This window comes from Dendrobates tinctorius, unplaced genomic scaffold (assembly GCF_039654945.1).
Source record: "Dendrobates tinctorius isolate UK_male_01 unplaced genomic scaffold, ASM3965494v1 ptg000351l, whole genome shotgun sequence".
Taxonomy (NCBI): domain Eukaryota; kingdom Metazoa; phylum Chordata; class Amphibia; order Anura; family Dendrobatidae; genus Dendrobates; species Dendrobates tinctorius.
In genome coordinates, this window is record NW_027362017.1 from 3,226,590 (window position 1) to 3,252,806 (window position 26,217).

Here is a 26,217-nt window from a genome sequence, read left to right on the forward strand (position 1 = left end):
TAGGCCACACTACAGGGTCAGGAGAGAGGGATTGTGGGAGATGGTTGGGTATAATTTGGCAGCTGGGGCCAGCACACCAGGGGATGGTTAGATGATCAAAGGCACTAGACCAAGATGTGGCAAAATGCTATAGCACCTTCCACCTGATAAGATCTAGAAAGGCCCCAGTCACAGATCTAAAGCAGTAAGTATTACATACAGTGCAACAAATGAATTATACCAAAGCTTTAGCAAGCACATTTAAATATGCAGCAAAATGGTCAAGCAGCAGAAGTATGGAGTTGTACCATTTGGATATATTACAGCAGAGAAATAGAGGCAGCAGAGGTGGGAAGTTGTATCATTCAGGCTGCTTGCTGGCAGTGAATGGAGTAAATACATGCAGGGTGGCTCAGTTGATTACCATTTGGATATATTACAGCAGAGAAATAGAGGCAGCAGAGGTGGGAAGTTGTATCATTCAGGCTGCTTGCTGGCAGTGAATGGAGTAAATACATGCAGGGTGGCTCAGTTGATTACCATTTGGATATATTACAGCAGAGAAATAGAGGCAGCAGAGGTGAGAAGTTGTATCATTCAGGCTGCTTGCTGGCAGTGAATGGAGTAAATACATGCAGGGTGGCTCAGTTGATTACAATTTGGATATATTACAGCAGAGAAATAGAGGCAGCAGAGGTGGGAAGTTGTATCATTCAGGCTGCTTGCTGGCAGTGAATGGAGTAAATACATGCAGGGTGGCTCAGTTGATTACCATTTGGATATATTACAGCAGAGAAATAGAGGCAGCAGAGGTGGGAAGTTGTATCATTCAGGCTGCTTGCTGGCAGTGAATGGAGTAAATACATGCAGGGTGGCTCAGTTGATTACCATTTGGATATATTACAGCAGAGAAATAGAGGCAGCAGAGGTGGGAAGTTGTATCATTCAGGCTGCTTGCTGGCAGTGAATGGAGTAAATACATGCAGGGTGGCTCAGTTGATTACCATTTGGATATATTACAGCAGAGAAATAGAGGCAGCAGAGGTGGGAAGTTGTATCATTCAGGCTGCTTGCTGGCAGTGAATGGAGTAAATACATGCAGGGTGGCTCAGTTGATTACCATTTGGATATATTACAGCAGAGAAATAGAGGCAGCAGAGGTGGGAAGTTGTATCATTCAGGCTGCTTGCTGGCAGTGAATGGAGTAAATACATGCAGGGTGGCTCAGTTGATTACCATTTGGATATATTACAGCAGAGAAATAGAGGCAGCAGAGGTGGGAAGTTGTATCATTCAGGCAGCTTGCTGGCAGTGAATGGAGTAAATACATGCAGGGTGGCTCAGTTGATTACCATTTGGATATATTACAGCAGAGAAATAGAGGCAGCAGAGGTGGGAAGTTGTATCATTCAGGCTGCTTGCTGGCAGTGAATGGAGTAAATACATGCAGGGTGGCTCAGTTGATTACCTGTGTGAAGAGAGAAGATGAATGTTAATTCCATGCCATGTATAACTGCCGTTTTGCTGGATGCTTATCTTCTGTGATGCTTTGCTTATGGGATGCTTGCGTGCTGTACCCCACACTGCGATGATCCCTCACCCATGATCTGGTAGGTGTGGGGTGGTTGTTTTTATCAGTAGTTTGCACCTGTGCCGCCCCTTGCCTTTATTAGAGGAGGCCCGCTGCATCCAGCAAAATGTGCTTTTGTCATCAGACAGGGTTTTGGGAAGGCCATATCTTGTGGTATGAGTTTAACCTATAGATTAACCCCATATCTGCAGGTTAATAGCGTTTTTTTCTGGTGACAGACTCACTTTAAGTAGATATTGGAAATTTGAAAAACACCTAGTTCATATTGCCATTTTCTGAAAACTGTAACTTTTTATTTTTCCTTCGATAGAGCTGTGCAAGGTTTTGTATTTCTGCATGCTTTTACTGATAACTTTTTGAAGTACATAAGACCTTTGAATTCCCTTGTTAACCTATATTTGGGCATGATGTGGTAATCAAAAGTGTAAATATATTTTTTTTTCTTTAAGATGTTTGCCATATGTGTTAAGTAATAAGATGTTTACCATATGTGTCAAGTAATGCTTTATTTAAACAGACACAGATACACCAAATACACCTTTTGATCCTTTTTTATGGCCTTTTAGGCAAGTGTTGTGGCTAAAAATCCACAGCTCAAGCTGCTCAATATTTTCCCTTTTTACAATTTTTACCGTATTGCACATGTATATATTTTGAATGATTGGACTTTTACTGTGATACAAAAGGACTTTTAATTTCATTTTATTTTTATAGGGTGCCACAGGATTTTAGCCCTTTCATTCTCCACAACTTTTTCTGGGGTCTCCTACCAGGACTTAGGAGGACGTAGCCCACATGATGTGCAGATGTTCCTGTATACAATTCCCGCTACTTGGTTGTGGCGTTCGGTATACGCTGTTCCTGCTTGCATGTTGCAGCTTGTCGCTATGTGTCGGATGGTTTCCCAGGCCTGTTTGCACCTTGGGTCTTGTCTTGTGTGGTACATTCCTGCTTCTATGGATCTGGTACTTAGTGCTTGCTCTTGTGCCACTATCATTAGTGCCTCTGTGCTGTCTCGGAGTCTAGCTTTCTCCAGCCATTGGTAGGATTTATCCATGTCAGCCACCTCCATTATCTGTCGATGGTACATCCCATGCAGCGGCTTATCTTGCCATGGTGTTCCTGTTCTTCCTTCGAGAACTGTTGTTGTTGGTGCCTTAGGCTTTCTTTCAGCATCTCATCCTTTGCTGCCATTTTTCTGATAGGTTGTTTGGTTGTTGATCTTGGGGTGGAAACTTCCGTGCATTGAAAGGAGCTTCCAGGTCTTCACATCTGCAGCTTCCATCTCTTCTTTTGGCCAGCACATGATGCTGGCAGGGTATCTGATTACTGACAGGGCATATGTATTGATTGCACAGATCTTATTCTTCCCATTGAGCTGGCTCTTCAGGATCTGTCTTACCCTTTGATGGCATTTGGATGTTGTTGCTTTCCTTCGCTATTCATCATGGTTACCGTATCCTTGTGGATGCCAAAGTTCATGTAACAGCTCTCTACACCCACTATATGCTATATGACCGGTCGCACTTCTCCAGTCCGAATGACATTACGATGTCAGGCAGATCAATGAATCGATTTCTTGTTCATTTTTCGCATACAGCTTGATGTCACCCATGTAGAGGAGGTGGCTAATGGTACTTCCAGTCTTGAACTTGTAACCATAGACAGATTCTGATTCTGCAGAACAACAATGGGGACAGTGCAACACCTTCGTATATGCCACATTTGATGGCTACTTGTGTCTTTAGTTGACATCCAGTTTTGTCCACCATAAACCCATTGAGTTTCTAAGGAAGGTTCTTAATTTCCTGTTGACATTTAAGAGAGTGCCAAGCATGCACAGATCCATGTGTGTGGCATTGAGTCATAGGCTTTCCTATAGTCAATCCAGGTTGTGCTGAGGTTGATCTGTCTTGATCGTGAGTCTTGATCGACTGCTCTATCCACAAGCAGCTGCTTGGAGCCTCTGGTGTTATTCCCAATGTCTTTCTGAGCTGGGTTCATGTACTGATTTATATGGTTCTGTAGCTTGGTGGATATGATGCCTGACAGGAGTTTCCATGTTGTTGTAACACAGGTTATTGGGCGATAGAAGAATGGAATTATTCCATTGTGAGGATCCTTCATGATCAGCACTGTTCTTCCTTGTGTTAGCCAGGCTGGGTGGTGGCCTGCCTCTAGCAGTTGGATAATCTGTTTTGCCATGCGTTTGTGAATTTCTTTAGCCAGTAGGTGTGGATCATGTCTGGGGCAGGTGTTGCCCAGCTCTTCATGTTCTTGACACGCTGCTGGATGTCTACTTCTGTAATGGTGACTGGTTCTTGTTATAGGAGGATTCTGTGTTTCTTGCGATGGTGTTGTGCATTATTTCCTTCTCCCATATGTTCCACTGGTATTGTTCAGTCTTTGCTATTGATGGAGTTGCTGCCTCTATGCTGTTGCTTTGTAGTTGGAAGTACACCTTGGATGGTCGTAGCAGTCGCCACTGCGATCGGGCCCGGGGGAGTCAGGGGCCCGGCATGCCAGACTCACACCGACACCAGAAAAAAGTTAAAATCTGTTGCCGTGCAGGAGATTCCTCCCGCATGGCAACAGACAGACCTGCCCTCCACCTGACGTGCCGAGCGCACACAATTCAGCACAACAGCCGACACCTGAAATAAGGAACTTTGCTGAAGGACCTGTGGTGACGTCATCATTATCACAGGCCTTCACCATTAATCAGCTCTGCCCCTTGATCACATGATGATGACGTCACCACAGGTCCTTCCTTCCGCTCTCAGTGCAGCAGCTCCGTCCCGGTTGTGTGCAGCTCATGTTCTCTGGTATCAGCCAGCAGCAGATTTCCGGTTCCTGCCATTCCGGTGAGATTACAAGAGGGTTTGGTGGAGTTTTTTTGGTGCCTGTGGTAAATCTGAGAGGAGAGTGTGGGGTGAGATCAGAGCCGTTCCAGTATATACATGCTGTATATATACTGCTCAAAGAAATAAAGGGAACACAAACAGCCTGTTGCAAAAGGAATAGTGTTCAGTTCATTTTTTGAGCAGTATATATATGTATACACTCACTGGCCACTTTATTAGGTACACCATGCTAGTAAGGGGTTGGACCCCCTTTTGCCTTCAGAACTGCCTCAATTCTTCGTGGCAGAGATTCAACAAGGTGCTGGAAGCATTCCTCAGAGATTTTGGACCATATTGACATGATGGCATCACACAGTTGGCGCAGATTTGTCGGCTGCACATCCCTGATGCGAATCTCCCGTTCCACCACATCCCAAAGATGCTCTATTGGATTGAGATCTGGTGACTGAGGAGGCCATTTGAGTACAGTAAACTCATTGTCATGTTCAAGAAACCAATCTGAGATGATTCGAGCTTTATGACATGGCGCATTATCCTGCTGAAAGTAGCCATCAGATGTTGGGTACATTGTGGTCATAAAGGGATGGACATGGTCAGCAACAATACTCAGGTAGGCTGTGGCGTTGCAACGATGCTCAATTGGTACCAAGGGGCCCAAAGAGTGCCCAGAAAAAATTCCCCACACCATGACACCACCACCACCAGCCTGAACCGTTGATACAAGGCAGGATGGATCCATGCTTTCATGTTGTTTACGCCAAATTCTGACCCTACCATCCGAATGTCGCAGCAGAAATCGAGACTCATCAGACCAGGCAACGTTTTTCCAATCTTCTACTGTCCAATTTCGATGAGCTTGTGCAAATTGTAGCCTCAGTTTCCTGTTCTTAGCTGAGAGGAGTGGTACCCAGTGTGGTCTTCTGCTGCTGTAGCCCATCTGCCTCAAAGTTCGACGCACTGTGCGTTCAGAGATGCTCTTCTGCCTACCTTGGTTGTAACGGGTGGCAATTTGAGTCACTGTTGCCTTTCTATCAGCTCGAACCAGTCTGCCCATTCTCCTCTGACCTCTGGCATCAACATGGCATTTCCGGCCACAGAACTGCCGCTCACTGGATTTTTTTTCTTTTTCGGACCATTCTCTGTAAACCCTAGAGATGGTTGTGCGTGAAAATCCCAGTAGATCAGCAGTTTCTGAAATTCTCAGACCAGCCCTTCTGGCACCAACAATCATGCCACGTTCAAAGGCACTCAAATCACCTTTCTTCCCCATACTGATGCTCGGTTTGAACTGCAGGAGATTGTCTTGACCATGTCTACATGCCTAAATGCACTGAGTTGCCGCCATGTGATTGGCTGATTAGAAATTAAGTCTTAACACACAGTTGGACAGGTGTACCTAATAAAGTGGCCAGTGAGTGTATATATATATATATATATATATATATATATATTATTATTTTTTTTTTTACAATATTGCAGTATATAGAACATGCAATCAAATGATTGCAGGTTCACGGCCAGAACACGGTCAGAACAAAAGCAGCTACGATAGCCCCCAGGGGAACTAAAATATAAACATATGACCTTATTAGAGAAAACATAAGTAGTATAAAATGTACCGTTAACTAATCCTCCATTACCCTCTATAAAGATAAAATTGGAAGTCTTCTCTGCCACACTACAAGTCAGATTTATCAAAATATATAGAATTAATTAATCTGTAGGCTAAATGTCGTACAGAGGAAGAAAAAATCCTGATTTGCAATCTTTCAGCAACTGCACCTCCCTAAGACCATGCTATAAAAACTGATCAAGAAGAATACTTATTTTTACACCTCTTTCCAAATATAACATTATTTAACGCATAGATATTACGTTACCACAAACTGGCTTTCCATGGGAGTAAAAAGATAGCAGTCATACTGTAGAGGCTTCTGAGTATGGAACAGGCTCAGGTCCTGAGCCAGCCCCATAAGTTGGGACCCAGCATAGGACATACTATTATGTCCTATGTCACGTAGGATTAAAATGGTTGATTTCTTTAGACAATCCCTTGTTGTTAGAAGTTCACACAACATTCTGAGTATCTTAAATTGCTGTGTTGATAAGAAATCAGTGATCCGTCATAATCATTAGGGTAGTTGGCAGCATTTGCTTAATTGACTTACAGCACCACCACCGGAAATATGAAGCACTACATTCTGCCCATTGCCATTTCTTGGATATTCACAGCATATTCCACTCTTTTGAGCTGCTTTTCTCTCTGAGGAATATATACAGTGCCTTTTGAAAGTATTCGGCCCCCTGGAACTTTTCAACCTTTTCCCACATATCATGCTTCAAACATAAAGATACCAAACGTAAATTTTTGGTGAAGAATCAACAACAAGTGGGACACAATTGTGAAGTTGAATGAAATTTATTGGTTATTTTACATTTTTGTGGAAATTAAAAAACTGAAAAGTGGGGCGTGCAATATTATTCAGCCCCTTTAACTTAATACTTTGTTGCGCCACCTTTTGCTGCGACTACAGCTACAAGTTGCTTGGGGTATGTCTCTATCAGTTTTGTACATCGAGAGACTGAAATTCTTGTCCATGCTTCCTTGGCAAACAGCTCGAGCTCAGTGAGGTTTGATGGAGATCGTTTGTGAACAGCAGTTTTCAGCTCTTTCCACAGATTCTCGATTGGATTCAGGTCTGGACTTTGACTTGGCCATTCTGACACCTGGATACGTTTATTTGTGAACCATTCCATTGTAGATTTTGCTTTATGTTTGGGTTCATTGTCCTGTTGTAAGACAAATCTCCGTTTCAGTCTCAGCTCTTTTGCAGACTCCAACAGGTTTTCTTCAAGAATGGTCCTGTATTTGGCTCCATCCATCTTCCCATCAATTTTAACCATCTTCCCTGTCCCTGCTGAAGAAAAGCAGGCCCAAACCATGATGCTGCCACCACCATGTTTGACAGTGGGGATGGTGTGTTCAGGGTGATGAGCTGTGTTGCCTTTACGCCAAACATATCATAGAATCATAGAATCGTAGAGTTGGAAGGGACCTCCTGGGCCATCTGGTCCAACCCCCTGCTCAAATCAGGATTCGCTAAATCATCCCAGACAGATGTCTGTCCAGCCTCTGTTTGAAGACTTCTATTGAAGGAGAGCTCACCACCTCTCGTGGCAGCCTGTTCCACTCATTGATCACTCTGTCAAAAAGTTTTTTCTAATATCTAATCTGTGACTCCTCCCATTCAGTTTCATCCCATTGCTCCTAGTCTTTCCTTGTGTAAATGAGAATCAAGATGATCCTTCTACAATGTGACAGCCCTTGAGATATTTGTAGACAGCTATTAAGTCTCCTCTCAGTCTTCTCTTCTGCAAGCAAAACATTCCCAAATCCTGCAACCTTTCATCATAAGACAGGGTTTGCAGACCCGTCACCGTTCTTTTCTGAACTTGCTCCAGTTTGTTGATGTCTTTTTTAAAATGTGGCACCCAAAACTGGACACAGTATTCCAGATGAGGTCTGACCAAAGAGGAGTAGAGGGCAATAATGACTTCACGTGATCTAGACTGTATGCTTCTGTTTATACATCCTAGAATTGCATTTGCCTTTTTTGCTGCTGCATCACACTGTTGACTCATATTCAGTCTGTGATCAATTAGTATATCCAAATCTTTTTCACATGTGCTGTTGCTTAGCCCTATTCCTCCCATTTTGTATATGCTTTTTTAATTTTTATTGCCCAGATGTAGTACTTTGCATTTTTCCCTGTTAAAAACCATTCTGTTAGTTGCTGCCCACTTCTCCAGTTTATTTATATATTTTTGAATCATCTCTCTCTCTTCTCTAGTATTAGCTATCCTTCCTAGGTTTGTGTCAACAGCAAATTTAATCGGTTTACCCACAATTCCTTCATCTAAATCATTGATAAAGATGTTGAACAATAAAGGGCCCAGGACAAAGCCCTGTGGTACCCCACTTGAGACATTCTTTCAACTGGATGTGCAGCCATTTACGACCATTCTTTGGGTCCGATCACTAAGCCAGTTATGAATCCACCTAACAGTTGCCTTGTCCATTCCATACTTAGCCATTTTTTCAATGAGGATTGTGTGAGATACTTTGTCAAATGCTTTGCTGAAGTCAAGATATACTATATCTACAGCATTTGCCTGATCCACCCAATCAGTGATTCTGTCATAGAAGGAAATTAAGTTAGTCTGACATGACTTATTAGTTACAAACCCATGCTGACTCTGTTTAATCACTTCATTCTTGTCCAGGTACTTACATACATGTTGTTTAATAATTTGTTCAAAGATCTGTCCTGGTATAGAAGTCAAACTCACCGGCCTATAGTTCCCTGGGTGTTAGGAACAGCGGAACGCACTAAATAAAAATAATAATAAAGTGCGTTCGCCGCTCGGGGTCCACCATGCAGTAGGTGTAACAACCGCTGCTGAGTGATGACAGTGGAGCAATATGGCGGTATGATGTACACGGGTTCGACTTCACCCGGAGTGTGCAGAGCAGGCTCTGTTCACACACAGAGGTGCCCCAACAAAAACATACAAAACACTGAACCTGTTAGTGACACAGGCTTCAGGTAGCATACAAAATGCTGAACCTGTTAGTGACACAGGCTTCAAGTAAATGCACACACGGTATCTGGTCACAGGAGCAGGACCCAAGACAGAGGAGCTGCGTCCCTCTAGACCTACCGTGTGTGTGGCGTCCCTGCTGCGAACGCCAAGAAGGGCTGCAACTGCAGCGCGGCGTAGGACACTGCCGCTCGATGACAAAGCCAGATAGCAAGCGCGATGTCGGACGCTAGCATAGCGGTGCGGTGAGCACAGTGGCTTAAGGCTTGCCACTGACTGGCGCTGACTGCTAAACTAATTCCCTATCACCATGCATAATATCAGAGGGAAAGATTTCAAATGAGTCAGTCACCAGAATCATACATCCGTCACCATTCACACATAGCAGGTATAGTCTATACTAGCGCATGGCGGAACGGCCATGCACGCTTTTTATAGCTGTGCGGGACCTTCCAGATCTCCGAGATGGACCAATGAGATCTGGAACAGGACCTGGGCACATGACTCCTGATCTCCAATGGGAGATTGTCCTGTGAGCATGCCCAGTAGGAATACAGAGGGACTTAGTCTCTGGAACGGTCTGCTGCAAAGTAATCTCCTCTGCAGTACAAAGACAGCAGGAGACCGCAGAATGTGAGGGTCTGGATTTCTGCAGAGCAGACGCAGAAACCTGATGCCTAACACTGGGTCCACTTTCTTCCCCTTTTTGAAGATACGAACAACATTTGCTCTTCTCCAGTCATCTGGGACTTCTCCTGTTCTCCAAGAATTTTCAAAGTTTAATGAGAGGGGTTCAAAAATTTCTTCTGCTATCTCCTTCAGAAGTCTGGGGTGTAATTCATCTGGACCTGAAGACTTAAATTCATTTAGGTTAGCTAAGTGTTTCCTCACTAACTTTCTGTTTATAGATATCCTGGATTCTTCTATTCCCTTAATAGGACAGTGAAGAACCGTTGATATTACATTTCCTTTCTGAGAGAAAACAGATGCAAAATAGGAATTTAAAAGTTCGGCCTTCTCAACATCCTGTCTTACCATTTCATCATTTTCATCCTGTAAAAATCCTATAGCATCTTTGACTTTTCTTTTACTTTTGACATATCCCAAAATCCTTTATTATTGCTTTTGACATATCATGCAAGCCTAAATTCATTGTCAGCTTTAGATAATCTGATTTGTGCCCTGCAATTTCTGCAGACAGCATTATAATTTTCTTTAGATGTGCCTCCCTCTTTCCATTTTATAAACATTTCTTTCTTCCTTTTTAGCATGTGCTTAAGTTCTGTGTTCATCCATCCTGGTTTCCTTAAACGCTTCCTATTCTTCCCTCTTTTCGGAATTGTTAGCGATTGTGCTTTGAGAATTTCATTTTTCAAGATTTCCCATCCTTCCTGGACATTTTTGTCCTTAAGGATATCCAGCCATTGGATCCCTCCAATTCTCTTTCTGAGTCCCTTAAACTCTGCCTTTCTGAAATCTAACCTTGACGTCTGAGTCTTCACAGGTCTTCCTCCTCAAGTTATCCAAAATTCTAAAATAGCGTGGTCGCTTCCTCCTAGGGTCCCAGCCATTTTTACCTCCTCAACCATATCATCCCTGTTTATAAGGATTAGATCAAAGGTAGCAGTTCCCCTTGTTTTCTCCTCTACCTTTTGGAAGATAAAGTTGTCAGCAAGAAAGGATGAGAATTTCCTTGACCTGTTAGTTTTGCCTGAGAGAGATTCCCAACAAATGTCAGGATAGTTGAACTCTCCCATGACCACTATGTCATATTTTTTGGAGAACTTGGCCATTTGATGCATAAAGAGTTCATCCATATCTTCAGCTTGCAGAGGCGGCCTGTAGTAAATGCCTACAATGGTGTCCTTTCCATTGTTCTGTCCTTGTATTCTTACCCAAACAGTTTCCACAGAACTCCCAGTCTCTGAAGCTTCAATCTCTGTGCAGATATACGCATTTCTAACATACAATGCGACACCTCCTCCTTGTTTATCAAGTCTGTTCCTAGCAAATAAGTTGTATCCTTCTAGTCTTGTATTCCAATCATGTGTATCGTCCCACCAAGTTTCAGTGATTCCAATGACATCATATTTCTTTTCCTGCGTTAGTAGTTCCAATTCTCCTTGTTTGTTGCCCATGCTTTGTGTATTAGTATAGAAACATTTTAGTTTGTGATTGGTTTCTCTTTCTCCAATATTTGTATTATTTAGAAGAGTCCTGAGGAGAGAATTTGCATATTCCCAGTGCCTTCTGGGATAAGTGAAGAGTCTCCGCGAGCTCAACGATCACTGGATTTTGGCTGTTGCAGCTGCAAAGGGGAAATCGGTAAACCGCGCGCCGATTTGGCTCATTTTTCATCGCTTTAACAATAACAATATTGAAGAGGCAAGGAGCCATTTGGTGAGCTGCATTTCTTGCTACATGTTCACAGAGTTACCAGTGGAATAGCCAAACTTCACATGCCACAAATGCAAGCTTGTGTCTCTGTGGAGGAAAAGTTGCAAAGTCTCGAAGAGAGGATAGCTACATTGAAGATCATTAAGGAAGGTGAAGAGTTCTTAGACAGAGCAGAATTATCTCTTCATGTTACAGAAAGAGAAGAAATTCGAAGTGCACCTGAAGAAACGAAGGAATGGAGACATGTGACCCAGAGAAGCAGGAGGATCAGGAGGCAGTCAACACCCATACTGCTCAGGAACCAGTACCAGGCTCTCATGCAGGAAAACGATGAAGAAATACATCAGGATAAGAGTTTGCCCACAAACACCAACCTTGTATGCCTTCAGAGTCCTCCTGGATGGAGAAAGAAAAATGTTATGAAGAAGAAACGGAGAGTGGTGGTGATGGGGGATTCCCTGTTGAGAGGAACAAAGGCCGCTATCTGCAGACCGGATTTAACCTCAAGAAAAATGTGCTGTCTTCCAGGTGCAAAAATTAAAGATGTGTCTGACAGGGTATCAGGACTCTTCAGACATACAGATGACTACCCATTCCTGCTACTACATGTGGGGACAAATGACACAGCCAAAAAGTTCGATTTTGATTTCATCTTGACCAGAGCACTTTCTTCCACATGTTTGGTGTGTCTCCCAGGTGGCTTTTTGCAAACTTTAAACAACACTTTTTATGGATATCTTTGAGAAATGGCTTTCTTCTTGCCATTCTCCCATAAAGGCCAGATTTGTGCAGTGTATGATGATTGTTGTCCTATGGACAGACTGTCCCACCTCAGCTGTAGATCTCTGCAGTTCATCCAGAGTGATCATGGGCCTCTTGGCTGCATCTCTGATCAGTCCTCTCCTTGTTTAAGATGAAAGTTTAGAGGGACGGCCGGGTCTTGGTAGATTTACAGTGGTATGATACTCCTTCCATTTCAATATGATTGCTCGCACAGTGCTCCTTGGGAAGTTTAGAGTTTTGGAAATCATTTTGAATCCAAATCTGGCTTTAATCTTCTCCACAACAGTATCACGGACCTGCCTGCTGTGTCCCTTGGTCTTCATGATGCTCTCTGTGCTTCAAACAGAACTCTGAGACTATCACAGAGCAGGTGCATTTATACGGAGACTTGATTACACACAGGTGGATTATACTTATCATCATTAGTCATTTAGGACAACATTGGATCATTCAGATATCCACAATGAACTTCTGGAGTGCGTTTGCTGCACTGAAAGTAAAGGGACCGAATAATATTACACGCCACACTTTTAAGTTTTTGAATTTCCACAAAAAAATTAAAATAACCAATACATTTCGTTCAACTTCACAATTGTGTCCCACTTGTTGTTGATTCTTCACCAAAAATTTACATTTGGCATCTTTATGTTTGAAGCATGATATGTGGAAAAAAGTTGAAAAGTTCCAGGGGGCCGAATACTTTCGCAAGGCACTATATAGTGATATATTTGCAAACACTCACAGTAATTGGAAGGGATTGTATTGATGAAGCTGTGTTCAGTATCAGTCGGACTGTTCCATCTTCTCCAGTAATTCCCTTCACACCTCCTGGTTCAGCCACCACTGGGACCTTTTTTGATGGAGATCCATCAGGATGGATTACAAAAACCTTAGGAAAAAAAGAAAGTCATACTGTATATGAAGCCACAAGTGAATGTGAAAATATAATCCTGCCTTGATCAACCATAGAAATGAATGTTGAACTGGACTTACATTTATTAAAATTACATTCAATCCTGTCCAAGGCATTTATAACTTACTATACTAACCTTACTATGATAACTCTGGTAGTTCTTAAAAAAATTTTGTGGTCATGCCATTTCCAAAATGGTATTGAGGGCACAGCATGGAGGAGAGGAAGTGTGAGAGGCTAAGTATAGAAAAGGGGAAACAGAGGGGCTCAGTATGGAGAGTAGGGCAGCACGAGCTGTTCAATATGGAGAACGGTAAGAATGAGATGGTCGGTATAATTCATAAGGGAGGACAGTGTGGAAATCATATTATATTAAGGGGATGCTATGACCAGGGGTGTGACAATCACAGTTTCAGAGGGTGCGAACACAAATGGGCCCATGCGGGAAGGGGGTCCACTGACACTAGCAAATATTTCCGTTGGATTTGTGTCAGAGGACACCAATTCATCTGAAATATATTGATGCGCAGAGACCTGCCGCCTCATTACATTGCAATACACGCTACCGGAAAAATTAGAGACTAGTAGCTGACATTGGAGAGCCCGTCATGGGCGGTGCATGGCTGTGACTTCATGTGCTACCCATGTTGGCCTCTCCACGGTTATAGAAGAAGACACTGCACGTTGTGGGAGCAGGGGAAGGTGAGTAGTATTTTTTTTTTTATGTTACTGAAAAGAACCACAGAATTGGAGAAGTTATAGAAGGAAGGGGCCTAGGATGGAGGATATTCTACCAGGAAGGAGCCCAGGATGTGGGACATTAATACCAGAAGGGGCTAGGATGGGCAACATCATTATAAAAAAGAGCCCAGGATGGGTAACATTATTGCAGTAACGGGTCCAGGATGGAAGATATTATTAAAGGAAGAGGCCCAGAATGGGGACAATATTAAAGAAATGGGTCACGATAGGAGACAGTAATACAAGAAGGGGGACATTATTACCTGATGGGGCACATGATGTGGTACATTATTACAGTAAGGGGCTCAGATTGGGGGAAGCGGCCAGAATGGAGATATTATTAAAGGAAGGGGCCAGGATGAAGGACTGTCACAGGTATACCACGACAGAGAGGGGCTGGAAGATTGTGGCGTCTGGTTAAACGAATGCCGGCACTGATCAAAATTGCTTCACCTTCCTATTTGCAGTGCAGGTTTTCCTTGCTCTGTTATTGCAATGGTTACTCAGTTCTGTTTATCTCCTGGAGCTCTCTGTCCTGAATTGTCTCAGCTGTTCTGTGTTTACCTCTCCCCTCTGGCATATATGCTCACCATTTGGACATGGGAGTTGCCAGTATTAACTTACAACTACCTGGTTTGGAGTTGGAGGAATGTGCTGAGCTTGGAGCAGGTGTTTGGAGTTGTATCAGGATATATCTGCGTGAAGTTGGTTTGTGTATGTCTCCTTTTCCTTATTCCCATTTAATTTGGCTTGCATCCCCTTCTACTTTCCTATATTCCACTCATTTGTTTGTGAATATTTTTTGTATGATTGCAGTTTTATTTTATCCCTGTTATTTTCACCTTTGTGTCTTTACTTTAGAGCAGGACTAGTGTTACTGCTATCTTACTCACTAGCCAGGGTGGTACGCAGGGTAAGACAGAGATAGTGTTAGGCGTCGGGTTCCTGCAGCTGCACAGCAGGAATCCATAGCCATGCAGCCAGCGGTCTCCCATTCCCTCCGACCTCTCAGGGACCTGCACAGCAATCTCGGCGATCCAGACGCCCTGCTCAGACCAGTGTGGGGTCAGGTTGTTGCTGCCACCTCTGGACCAGCAATAGTAGCGCTGCCTGCTCTGCAGCAAGCCACTCCAGAGGCTAAGTCCTCTCGCCGCGTTACTGGGCATGCTCACGAGACAATCTCCCAGTGGAGATCGGGAGTCTCGAGCTCAGGTCCTTCTCCTGATCTGATTGGTTCATCTCAGAGATCTGGAAGGTCCCGGAAGCGCACGGCTATAAAAGGCCCACATGGCCGCTCGGCCATGCGCTAGTATAGACTCTACTTGCTACATGTGTGAATGATGACGGATGCATGAACCTGCGAATGACTCATTAAGACTCCCTCTGTTAGTACGTGTGTGGATAGGGACTTAGTCATAGAGTCAGCGCCAGTCAGTGGCATGCTACAGGCCACAGTGCATATCATCACCTAACTAGTGTCCGACAGTGCGCCCCTCCTGGGCACTGTCGCATAGCGGCTGTGTCAGTCACCGCTCTGCAGTCTGCAGCACTTGTGGGCATCCACGGTAGCGACGCCGCACGCACGGTAGGTAACATAACATAGTAACATAGTTTTGAAGGCTGAAGGAAGACCTTATGTCCATCTAGTTCAGCCTATTTTTAGTGCAGCTGTTCTGCATTGTTGATCCTGGGGAAGGCAAAAAACCCACACGGAGGAAGCCAATTTTCTCCATAGGGAAAAAAATTCCTTCCCCTAAGCTGGGTCAACCATCTACCTATAATATTCTGTTATTCGTAACCTTCTATACTGTTACTCACAAGAAAAGCATCCATTCCTTTCTTAAATTCATTCAGTGAGTTGGCCATCACCACTTCCTCAGGAAGAGAATTCCAGAGCCTCACTGCTCTTACCGTGAAGAACCCTTTTCTATGCTGGTGCAGAAATTGTCTTTCCTCCAAACGAAGAGAATGCCCCCTTGTTCTTGTCACAGTCCTTGGTACAAACAGTTCATTGGAGAGATCTCTGTATTACCCTCTGATATACTTGTACATATATATTAAGTCTCCCCTAAGTCTTCTCTTTTCTAGAGTAAATAGACCTAATTTTGATAACCTTTCTGGGTATTGTAGTGAACCAACTCCATTTATCATTTTAGTAGCCCGCCTTTGAACCCTTTCAAGTTCAGTAAAGTCTTTCTTGAGCTCCGGCATCCAAAATTGCACACAATACTCCAAGTGTGGTCTGACGAGTGATTTGTACAGAGGGAGAATTATGTTTTCATCTCGTGTCCCCAGACCTCTTCTAATACATCCCATGACCCTATTTGCTTTGGTGGAAGCTGCCTGACACTGGTCACTCCAATTTAGCTTCTTATTGGCTAAGATGCCTAAGTCTTTTTCCATGTCTGATTTCCCCAGCAGTTTCCCATTTAGTAAGTAATTATAGCATCTGTTTCTCCTTCCCATGTGCATAACCTCTGTCCCTGTGCCTTGGGCTCAGCTCCTGTGACCATATACCGTGCGTGCATTTCTCTGAGACCTGTGAGTCCAACAGGCTCAGTACTTATGTTTATGTTTAAGGCGTCTCTGTGAAGCAAACAGAATACGCCCAGTGCACACCGGGTGACGTTAAACCCGTGTGCGATATACCGCCATATTGTGCATCTGCCATTATATAGCAGCAGTTTAACACCGCCGCACAGTGGACCCCGGGCGGCGAACGCACTTTCTATTTTATATTTAGTGCATTCCGCCATCCCTAACATTATACTAGCGCCAGGGTCTGGCTAGTAATGGCAGACCTGCAGCAGCTACAGCAGTACATTCGGCAGATGGAGAGCAGGTTGGCGGCTATTCAGAGCTCCACCTCAGCTGCGAATGCTACAGTGGCCGCTGCTCAGGCAGTCGCAGAGGCTGTCTCACGCATGTCCACACCCATGCCTATGCTGACAATAACCCGCCTCCCATTGCCCGATAAGTTTTCCAGTGACAGCACCGCCTGCAGCGGTTTCGTGAGTCAGTGCTCTATCCAGCTTGAGTTACTGGCCACACAATTTCCTACAGAGTGGGCTAAGGTGGGGTTTATTGCTTCTCTCCTATCAGGCAGGGCGTTAGAGTGGGCTACGCCATTGTGGGAGCGTGATGACCCCGTGGTTCAGAGCGCTGCTCAGTTCCTCACTGCCCTGAAGCAGGTCTTTTTGGGACCACAGATCACGCACGACACCTCTCTCCAATAATTGGCCCTAACACAGGGGGTCTCTCTCAGTCAGCCATTATGCCGTCCGATTCCGGACATTGGCTTTCGAACTGGAGTGGCCTAATAAAGCACTCGTCCCTGTGTTTTGGAGAGGGTTAGCGGAGCATGTCAAAGATGCTCTAGCAACCAGAGAGGTCCCCACAAGTCTGGAGGAATCGATTGCCATCTCCACCCGCATTGATCTCCAGTTTATGGAGCGCGGGCTGGAACGTGCGCAATCCAGACGAAGGGTTAACTTGGCTCCCATCTTCTCCGAGCCGCTAAGATTTCCCGCTCAGGAGCTTACACCTTCTGAACCTATGGAGGTGTCTCGCGCCGGCCCCAAGCCACGTCCGGTGCGAAGCTCCGCACGTTGTTACCAGTGCCGTCAGTTTGGTCACTTGGCTAGCACGTGTCCTCTGCAGTCGAAAAAACGATCACGTCCAGTGGTCGTAGATGGTGGTCTAACTAATATGAGACCCTTTTCTCCCAAACCAGTATTTCGAGGGACTTTAGATAGCGGGGCTTCCACCTGGGAGGTAGAGGTCACGGTGGATTCTGGGCCAGAAGGGAACTTTATGTCCTCGACCTTCGCCCTAAAGCACGCTATTCCTCTGGTGTTACTGCCCCAACCCCTGACCATCAGGGTGGGTAAGGGTGCACCTTTACCATCTCAGGTGACCCACCAGACAGCACCACTTGGTCTCTCAATCTCACCGTCCCACCGTGAGATTTTGTCTTTATTCATTTTGCCTGATGGCATCGACCAGGTGCTTCTCGTATTTCCTTGGCTCCGTTGCCATTCCCCTCATATTGATTGGCCTTCGGGGAATATACTGGGTTGGAGCAAGGACTGTGAGGGAAGGTGCCTGAGGGGCAGTGTTCAGGTAGCTTTCACTGAAGTACCCGCGGATCTCTCCGCTCTTCCCAAACCGTACCACCTAAAAAATCTGCGGAGACGCTTCCGCCGCACCGTCCTTATGATTGTCCGATAGATCTATTGCCAGGCACGGAACCTCCTAGAGGCTGCATGTATCCGCTATCACTCCCCGAGACGGAGGCTATGTCTCAATATATCCGGGAGAACATGGCAAAAGGTTTTATCAGAAAGTCGGTGTCGCCGGCTGGTGCAGGGTTCTTCTTGGTGCAGAAGAAGAGCGGAGAGTTACGTCCCTGCATTGATTACAGAGGTCTCAACGACATAACGGTTAAAAATAAGTACCCTCTTCCGTTGATCTTTGAGTTATTTGACAGGTTGCGAGGGGCCCGGATCTTTACAAAATTAGATCTACGGGGGGGCGTACAACCTGATCCGCATTCGCGAAGGAGACGAGTGAAAGACAGCATTTAACACCCGGGACGGCCATTATGAATATCTGGTCATGCCCTTCGGCCTCTGTAATGCACCTGCTGTCTTCCAGGATTTTGTTAACGACGTCTTCCTCGATATGCTCACTACCTCGGTGGTGGTCTATCTAGATGACATCATCATCTTTTCGCCAGATTTGACCTCCCACCGGAGAGATGTCTGCAGGGTCTTCGACCGTCTGCGGGCGAACTCTCTTTTCGCCAAGCTGGAGAAGTGCCAGTTTGAGCAGGAGTCCTTGCCGTTCCTGGGCTACATCATCTTGGCCCAGGGGTTGACTATGGATCCGGCCAAACTGCAAGCGGTAATGGACTGGCAGGAACCACATTCACTCAAAGCAGTGCAGCGCTTTTTGGGGTTCGTCAACTATTATCGCCAGTTCATCCCCCACTTCTCCACACTGGTAGCTCTTCTGGTTGCTCTCACAAAGAAAGGAGCTAATCCTAAGGCTTGGTCTGAACAAGTCTCCAAGGCCTTCTCATCTCTAAAATCCCATTTTGCTGGCGCTCCTGTTGTGAGTTCATTTTCCCCTCCGTCACTGAGGCCTGGTGAACTCCCTATTCTAGTGAAGGAAGGTAGTAAGCCTGATTATCAGGCACCTGGGACTAATGAAGACGATTGGCTGAGTGGAGTCACTGACTGGATTTAAGGCAGCCTACGCCCTTTCTGCCCTGCGGGTGATTTCTCTGTGGACTCTTGGACACCAGTCTGATTCCTGCTCTCCTAAAGCTAAGTTTTCTGTTTTGCCTTTTTGCATCTAAGATTTGTTTTTGTTTTTCTTGCTTTTTGGATTCTGCCACTCCCTGCTGGAGTGTGCAGTGTTCCTTGAGCTCTGTCTTCTGAAAGTACCTGAGTGCTGATTTAGTTGTTGAAGCTTAGTTGCTTCAGGGCCATTTTTATATCAGCTTGTTGGCTTTTGTCTCTGATAGGGTTTTGGCAGATTGCAGACAGCAGCCTTCCTATCCGTTCCTATCTAGGTAGTTTCTGGGCCCCGTCTTTGCTCAGCCTGTCTTTCTGTCTGTGTAAGTGTTTTCATCTTGCTTCACCGTCATTATATGTGGGGGGCTGCCTATTGCTTTGGGGCCTGCTCTGGGGCAGTTAGATTTCCCCTTTCCTTCTTTAGGCCTATGTATCTCTCCGGCTGTGATTGAGGGGTCTAGGTCATCGTAGGAACCCCCCACGGCTACTGCTAGTTGTGTTGATAGGTTCAGGGGTCTGCAATCTGATAGTTGCCAACTTCTCTGGTTTTCAGGACTTAGCTAGCATTTCTGTTTTTGCCTCCTACGGTGACTCATTCATAACACGCTCCCATATTACACCATCCCGATGTGGATAAACCTTTCATCCTAGAGGTAGATGCTTCTTCCGTCGGTGCAGGAGCAGTCCTTTTCCAGAAGGATGCTCAAGGTCAGAAACATCCCTGCTTCTTCTTCTCTAAGACCTTCTCACCGGTGGAGAAGAACTACTCCATCGGGGACAGGGAGCTGCTGGCAATGAAGTTGGCCTTTTCCGAGTGGAGACATCTCCAGGAGGGAGCCCGGTTTCCCTTCCAGCTGTATACAGACAATAAGAATCTGGTCTATTTACAAATGACCCAGTGCTTGAACTCTCATCAAGCTAGGTGGTCGCTCTTCTTCTCCCGCTTCCGCTTCACCTCGCACTCTCTCTCTGGAGAGAAGAACGTCCGTGCGGATGCTCTCTCGCGCTCGGTGGTTTCAGTGGAGGAAGAGGAGGCTGAGCCTTAGCTAATTCTCCCTACTGAGAGTTTTAGGACAGTGGCTCCAGTTGCTCTCGAGTCAGTGCCGCTGGACAAGACCTTTGTCCCTCCTCAGCTACGGCCAGAGGTTCTCGTGTGGACGCACGCATCCAGAGTGGGTGGTCACTTCGGCAATAAGCGGACCACAGAACTCCTGGCAAGGTCTTATTGGTGGCCGCACATGGCTCGAGACACGAAGGAATACATACAGGCATGTGTCTCGTGTGCGCGGAACAGGTCCTCTAGACAGAGGCCGGCTGGGTTATTGTATCCTCTGCCGGTGGCAGACAGACCTTGGGAGATGGTTGACATGGATATTGTGGTTGGCCTGCCCAAGTCTGGTGGCAGTACGGTCATCTGGGTAGTCACCAACCATTTTTCTAAAATGGTGCATCTGGTGCCACTCGCGCGGTTCCCTTCCGCTCGTGGTCTTGCCACACTGTTCATAAAACATGTATTCCGTTTGCATGACATACCGGACAAAATTGTCAGTGACCGAAGTCCCCAATTCGCGTCCCGGTTTTGGAGGGAGCTCTGCAGCCTTCTCAGCATGGAGCTAAACCTGTCCTCCGCTTATCACCCCGAGACGAACGGGTTGGTTGAGAGAGCCAATCAAACCTTGGTCACGTACCTGTGGCATTTTGTCTCTGCCAGGCAGGATGACTGGGCATCCTTGCTACCATGGGCTGAATTTGCCCTGAATAATGCAGTGGCTGATTCCACTGGTCAGACGCCGTTCCTTCTTAATTACGGCCAGCATCCACGCGTCCCTGTCCCGATGAGTTATATTATACTCACCCAGGGGCGGTCCGGGTTCGGTTCGGGTCCGGAGGGTGTCGTCGTCCGGTCCGGCGCCTCCCATCTTCTAGCGATGATGTCCTCTGCTTTGCTTTGCTTTGCAATGCGCAGGCGCTGGACCAGGTCAGAGAGGTCCAGCGCCTGCGCACTGCAGTACTCTGCTCTGCCCTCAACAGGGCAGAGCAGTGCGCCTGCGCCGGAGCCACGACTGGAAGCAAAGAAGAGGATGTCATTGCTAGAAGATGGGAAGCGCCGGACCACGACACCCTCTGGACACGAACTGGACCCGGACCGCCCCTGGGTGAGTATAATATAACTCATTTTTCTTCTCTTTCAGGTTACATCGGGGGCTTATCTACAGGATTCTGTAATGCTGTAGATAAGCCCCTGATAGCGGTGGCCGCATCTTATATGCCAAAAACTAGGTGACAGATTGCCTTTAAGTGGGGTGGTGTGGTGGGAATATCTTATTGGACAGAATAGGGTGGAGGCCAAGTGTCATAAAGGGGCAGTGTGGGGGACATATTATTCTGCAGGGATCACAGTGAGGAACAATTATTTTTTCAGAACCATGTCAAAGATGCTTATTTTGGGCACAGAATGGGTGTTTTTTTATTTAGTCAGCATTACAATGACATTGTTATTTTTAGGGCACTGTGTCGGTATGTGCTGCAGAAGACCAGAAAAGAGGGAAGTCTACAGAGACATGTTCTGCATGTGAAAAGTCATCAAGACCAGATGAAGAAAAAAGAACAACTCCAATCAGAGAAGACATACATAAGGAACTTGGTTCTAAGCCGGTACTACTTGAAGCCAAATTAATATTTAATAGCCTATTTAGACAGGTCAACCGCACTTTCATGTGCACAGAACGTTCGTTAACACCAGAGAAGGGCAATTAATTTTCCTGAGAGGGCCACATAAGAGACCATAACTGTTGTGACGGGCCGAACCAATAGGATTAAAATAATTCTGCTCAATATTAACCCCTTCATAACCTATGATGCATAGGCACGTCATAGGTCGTGTCCTTGTCTTTGATGCGGGCTCGGGCACTGAGCTCACATCTTTCCCAGGACATGACAGCTGACATATGAGATGATGATTTCCGCTGCACCTACTAGGGCTGAAGCCCCGCTATGTGTAACACAGGTGATTGGATGATCGCAGCTACAAGTCTCCTAAGGGGACTATTGAAGCAAGTAAAAAGTAGAAAAAAAATGTTTTTTTGGTCACCTCAACATTGCAATAAAATGCAATAACGGGCGATCAAAACATCAAATCCACCCCAAAATGGTATCAATAAAAACTTCAGCTCGGAGCGCAAAAATTAATCCCTCACCCAGCCCCAGATCCCGAAAAATGGAAACGCTACAGGTCTCGGAAATTGGTGCCATTTTTTTTTTCTTACAAACTTTGGAATTTTTTTTTACCATTTAAATACAAAAGAACCTAGATATGTTTGGTATCTCTGAACTCGTAATGACCTGGAGAATCATAATGGCAGGTCAGTTTTAGCATATACTGAACATGGTAAATAAAAAAAAGCAAAAAACTATTGTGGAATTGCTCGTTTTTTTTGCAATTTCACAGCACTTGATATTTTTTTTCCCTTTTTCCTCACATGGCCATATCGATGGAAAAATAAAAAAAATATGGCTCTGGGAAGAAGGGAAACAAAAAATGAAAATGCAAAAATAGAAAATCGCAAGGTCATGAAGGAGTTAATATTAACATATTAATCATATTTATTTATATTAATATTGTATTACTGTATTATTATTATTGTATTACTAAATATTGAGCAGAATTATATGCTGTAAGAGCCCATACACAACTCCCTATATACAGTATGAACACGAACATAACTTCCTATATACAGTATGAGCCCCCACATAGCCTCCATATATACAGTGTGAGCACGCACATAGCCTCCTATATACAGTGTGAGCCCCACATAGCTTTCTATATACATACAAATATCCCATATACATGAAAAAAAAACAACATATACTCACCTTACTCCTGCTCCCCCGGTGCTCTGCTCCTGTCTCCTGTGCACTGAGTCTCAGCAGCAGCGCAAAGAAATGACGTCATCCTGTCTGCTGTCTCACACGCTGATTGGTGGAAGATGGAGCCGGCGGCCCCATCCTTCCCCAATGTATTGCAGCAGACAGCGGTGGTGGATAGACAGCATATGAGGGAGGGCACGGTACTGCCCAAGAGCCACTGATTCAGCCCTTCAGCTATCTCAGTCCAGCCAGAGAAACGAATGTTGCCCAGGGTGCAGTTTGCCCGGGTCTAGTTTACACAATAGATCTATGTGCATAGAACAGCATTGTTCTTGGAAGCACATGATTACACAGGATGCTGCTGAAAGCGATGATTTAAGTAAACTTAAGGCCCCTGTCACACATAGCGAGATCACTAGCGAGATCACTGATTTTGTGCCGCTACAGCGATCTCACCAGCGATATCGCTGTGTGTGACACGCATCAACGACCGCCCCCCCCCCCCCCACACCGGGTATCGTTGATTGTGCAGGAATGTCCTGGGCCATTTTTTGATCGTTGGTCTCCCTCTGGCCAGCGCGCATCGCTGCATGTGGCAGCGGGAGACCAACGATCAGCGCGCTCCCAGCAGTGTAAGTAGACGCTGGGAGCTGGTATCCAATGTAAATATCAGGTAACTAAGCACGCGCGTAGCTTAGTTACCCGCTGTGTACCTTAGAAACCTGCGTGCTTGCGCAAACACACTGGTATCTAAGGTACACAGCTGGTAACTAAGCGACGCACGCACTTAGTTACCCGATATTTACCTTGGAAACCAGCGTCCTCGCTGGTCCTGATCGCTGGTGAGTCTGCCTGTGTGGCAGCTCCCCAGTGATCATGTAGTGATGCACCAGCGATCCTGACCAGGTTGTATCGTTGTCAGGATCGCTGGTGCATCGTTTAGTGTGACGGGGCTTTTAAAAATCATTTCACCCCATGAGCAAATGTTTTTCTTGTGCATCTGGTGATAGACGGCTAGTGTAAATGCACATTAGAGAGTAACTAAACTTTTGTGAGCTTTTTTATTTGTTTTAGGCCCTATAATTCAAACTTATGTACTAGAAAGTCATACAGTGGGTACAGAAAGTATTCAGACTCCTTTACATTTTTCACTCTTTGTTTCGTTGCAGCCATTTGGTAAATACAAAAAAAAGTTCATTTTTTCTCATTAATGTACACTCTGCACCCCATCTTGACTGAAAAAAAACAGAAATGTAGAAATTTTCGCAAATTTATTAAAAAAGAAAAACTGTATTATCACACCGTCATAAGTATTCCGACCCTTTGCTCAGACACTCATATTTAACCCCTTTTACCCCCAAGGGTGGTTTGTGCGTTCATGTCCGGGCCAATTTTTACAATTCTGACCACTGTCCCTTTATGAGGTAATAACTCTGGAACGCTTCCATGGATCCAGGTGATTCTGACATTGTTTTCTCATGACATATTGTACTTCATGTTAGTGTTAAAATTTCATTGATATAACTTGCGTTTATTTGTGAAAAAAAAAGGAAATTTGGCAAAAATTTGGAAAATTTCGCAATTTTCCAACTTTGAATATTCATGCCCTTAAATCACAGAGATATGGCACACAAAAAACTTAATAAGTAACATTTCCCACATGTCTACTTTACATCAGCACAATTTTGGAACCAAAATTATTTTTGGTAGAAAGTTATAAGGGTTAAAATTTGACCAGCGATTTCTCATTTTTGCAACACCATTTTTTTTTTAGGGACCACATCACATTTGAAGTCACTTTGAGGGGTCTATATGATAGACAATACTCAAAAGTGACACCATTCCAAAATCTGCACCCCTCAAGGTGCTCAAAACCAGATTCAAGAAGATTATTAACCCTTCAGGTGCTTCACAGGAATTTTTTGAATGTCTATAAAAAGAACATTTAACTTTTTTACACAAAAAAATTACTTCAGGTCCAATTTTTTTTTATTTTACCAAGGGTAACAGGAGAAATTGGACTGCAAAAGTTATTGTGCAATTTGTCATGAGTACGCTGATACCTGATATGTGGGGGGAACCACTGATTCTGCGCATGGCAGAGCTCGGAAGGGAAGGAGCGCCGTTTGACTTTTTCAATGCAAAATTGGCTGGAATTGAGATTGGAGGCCATGTCACGTTTGAAGAGCCCCTGTGTGCCTAAACAGTGGAAACCCCCCACAAGTGAACTTATTCTGGAAACTATACCCCCCAAGGAACTTATCTAGATGTGTGGTGAGAACTTTGAACCCCCAAGGGCTTACATACAGCCGTAAAATTAAAAAATCATATTTTTTTCACAAAAATGATCTTTTTACCCCCAATTTTTATTTTCCCAAGGGAAACAAGACCCCAAAAGTTATTGTGCAATTTGTCTTGAGTACGCTGATACCCCATATGTGGAGGTAAACCACTGTTTGGGAGCATGGCAGAGCTCGGAAGGGAAGGAGCACCATTTGACTTTTTCAATGCAAAATTGGATGGAATTGAGATCGGACACCATGTCACGTTTGGAGAGCTCCTGATGTGACTAAACAGTGGAAACCCCCACAAGTGACCCCATTTTGAAAACTAGACCCCCCAAGGAACTTAACTAGATGTGTGGTGAGCACTTTGAACCCCCAAGTGCTTTAAAGAAGTTTATAAGGTAGAGCCATACAAATTAAAAAATCATATTTTTTCCCCACAAAAATGATCTTTTTGCCCCCAATTTTTTATTTTCCCAAGGGTAACAGGAGAAATTTGACCCCAAAAGTTGTTGTGCAATTTGTCCTGAGTAAGCTGATACCCCATATGTGGCAGAACTTGGAAGGGAAGGAGCACTGTTGTGAGTTCATTTTCCCCTTCACTACTGAGGCCCGAGGAACTCCCTCTTCTGGTGAAGAAAGGTAGTGAGCCTGATTGTCAAACACCTGGGGCTGATGATGATGACTGGCTGAGTGGAGTTAATGACTGGATATAAGGCTGCCGACGCCCTTCTGGCCTGCGGGTGATTTCTCTGTGGACTTCTAGGAAACCAGTCTGATTCCTGCTCATCTAAAGCTAAGATTTCTGCTTTGCCTTTTTGCATTAGTGTTTTGTTTTCCTTGCTTTTCTGGATTCTGCCATTCCCTGCTGGGGTGAGCTGAATCTCCTTTTGCC

At 44.9% G+C, this 26,217-nt stretch overlaps 1 protein-coding gene across 2 annotated transcripts in view; it reads right to left on the minus strand.

Annotated features, from left to right (window-relative positions):
• LOC141075422 (A.superbus venom factor 1-like) overlaps window positions 1-26,217 on the minus strand; it is a 248,931-nt gene that overhangs the window by 116,043 nt on the left and 106,671 nt on the right. For both annotated transcript variants that reach the window (XM_073562456.1, XM_073562454.1), the window contains exon 11: window positions 12,959-13,105. In XM_073562456.1, the coding sequence (XP_073418557.1) occupies window positions 12,959-13,105 (147 nt within the window). The remainder of the gene's footprint in view (window positions 1-12,958; window positions 13,106-26,217) is intronic.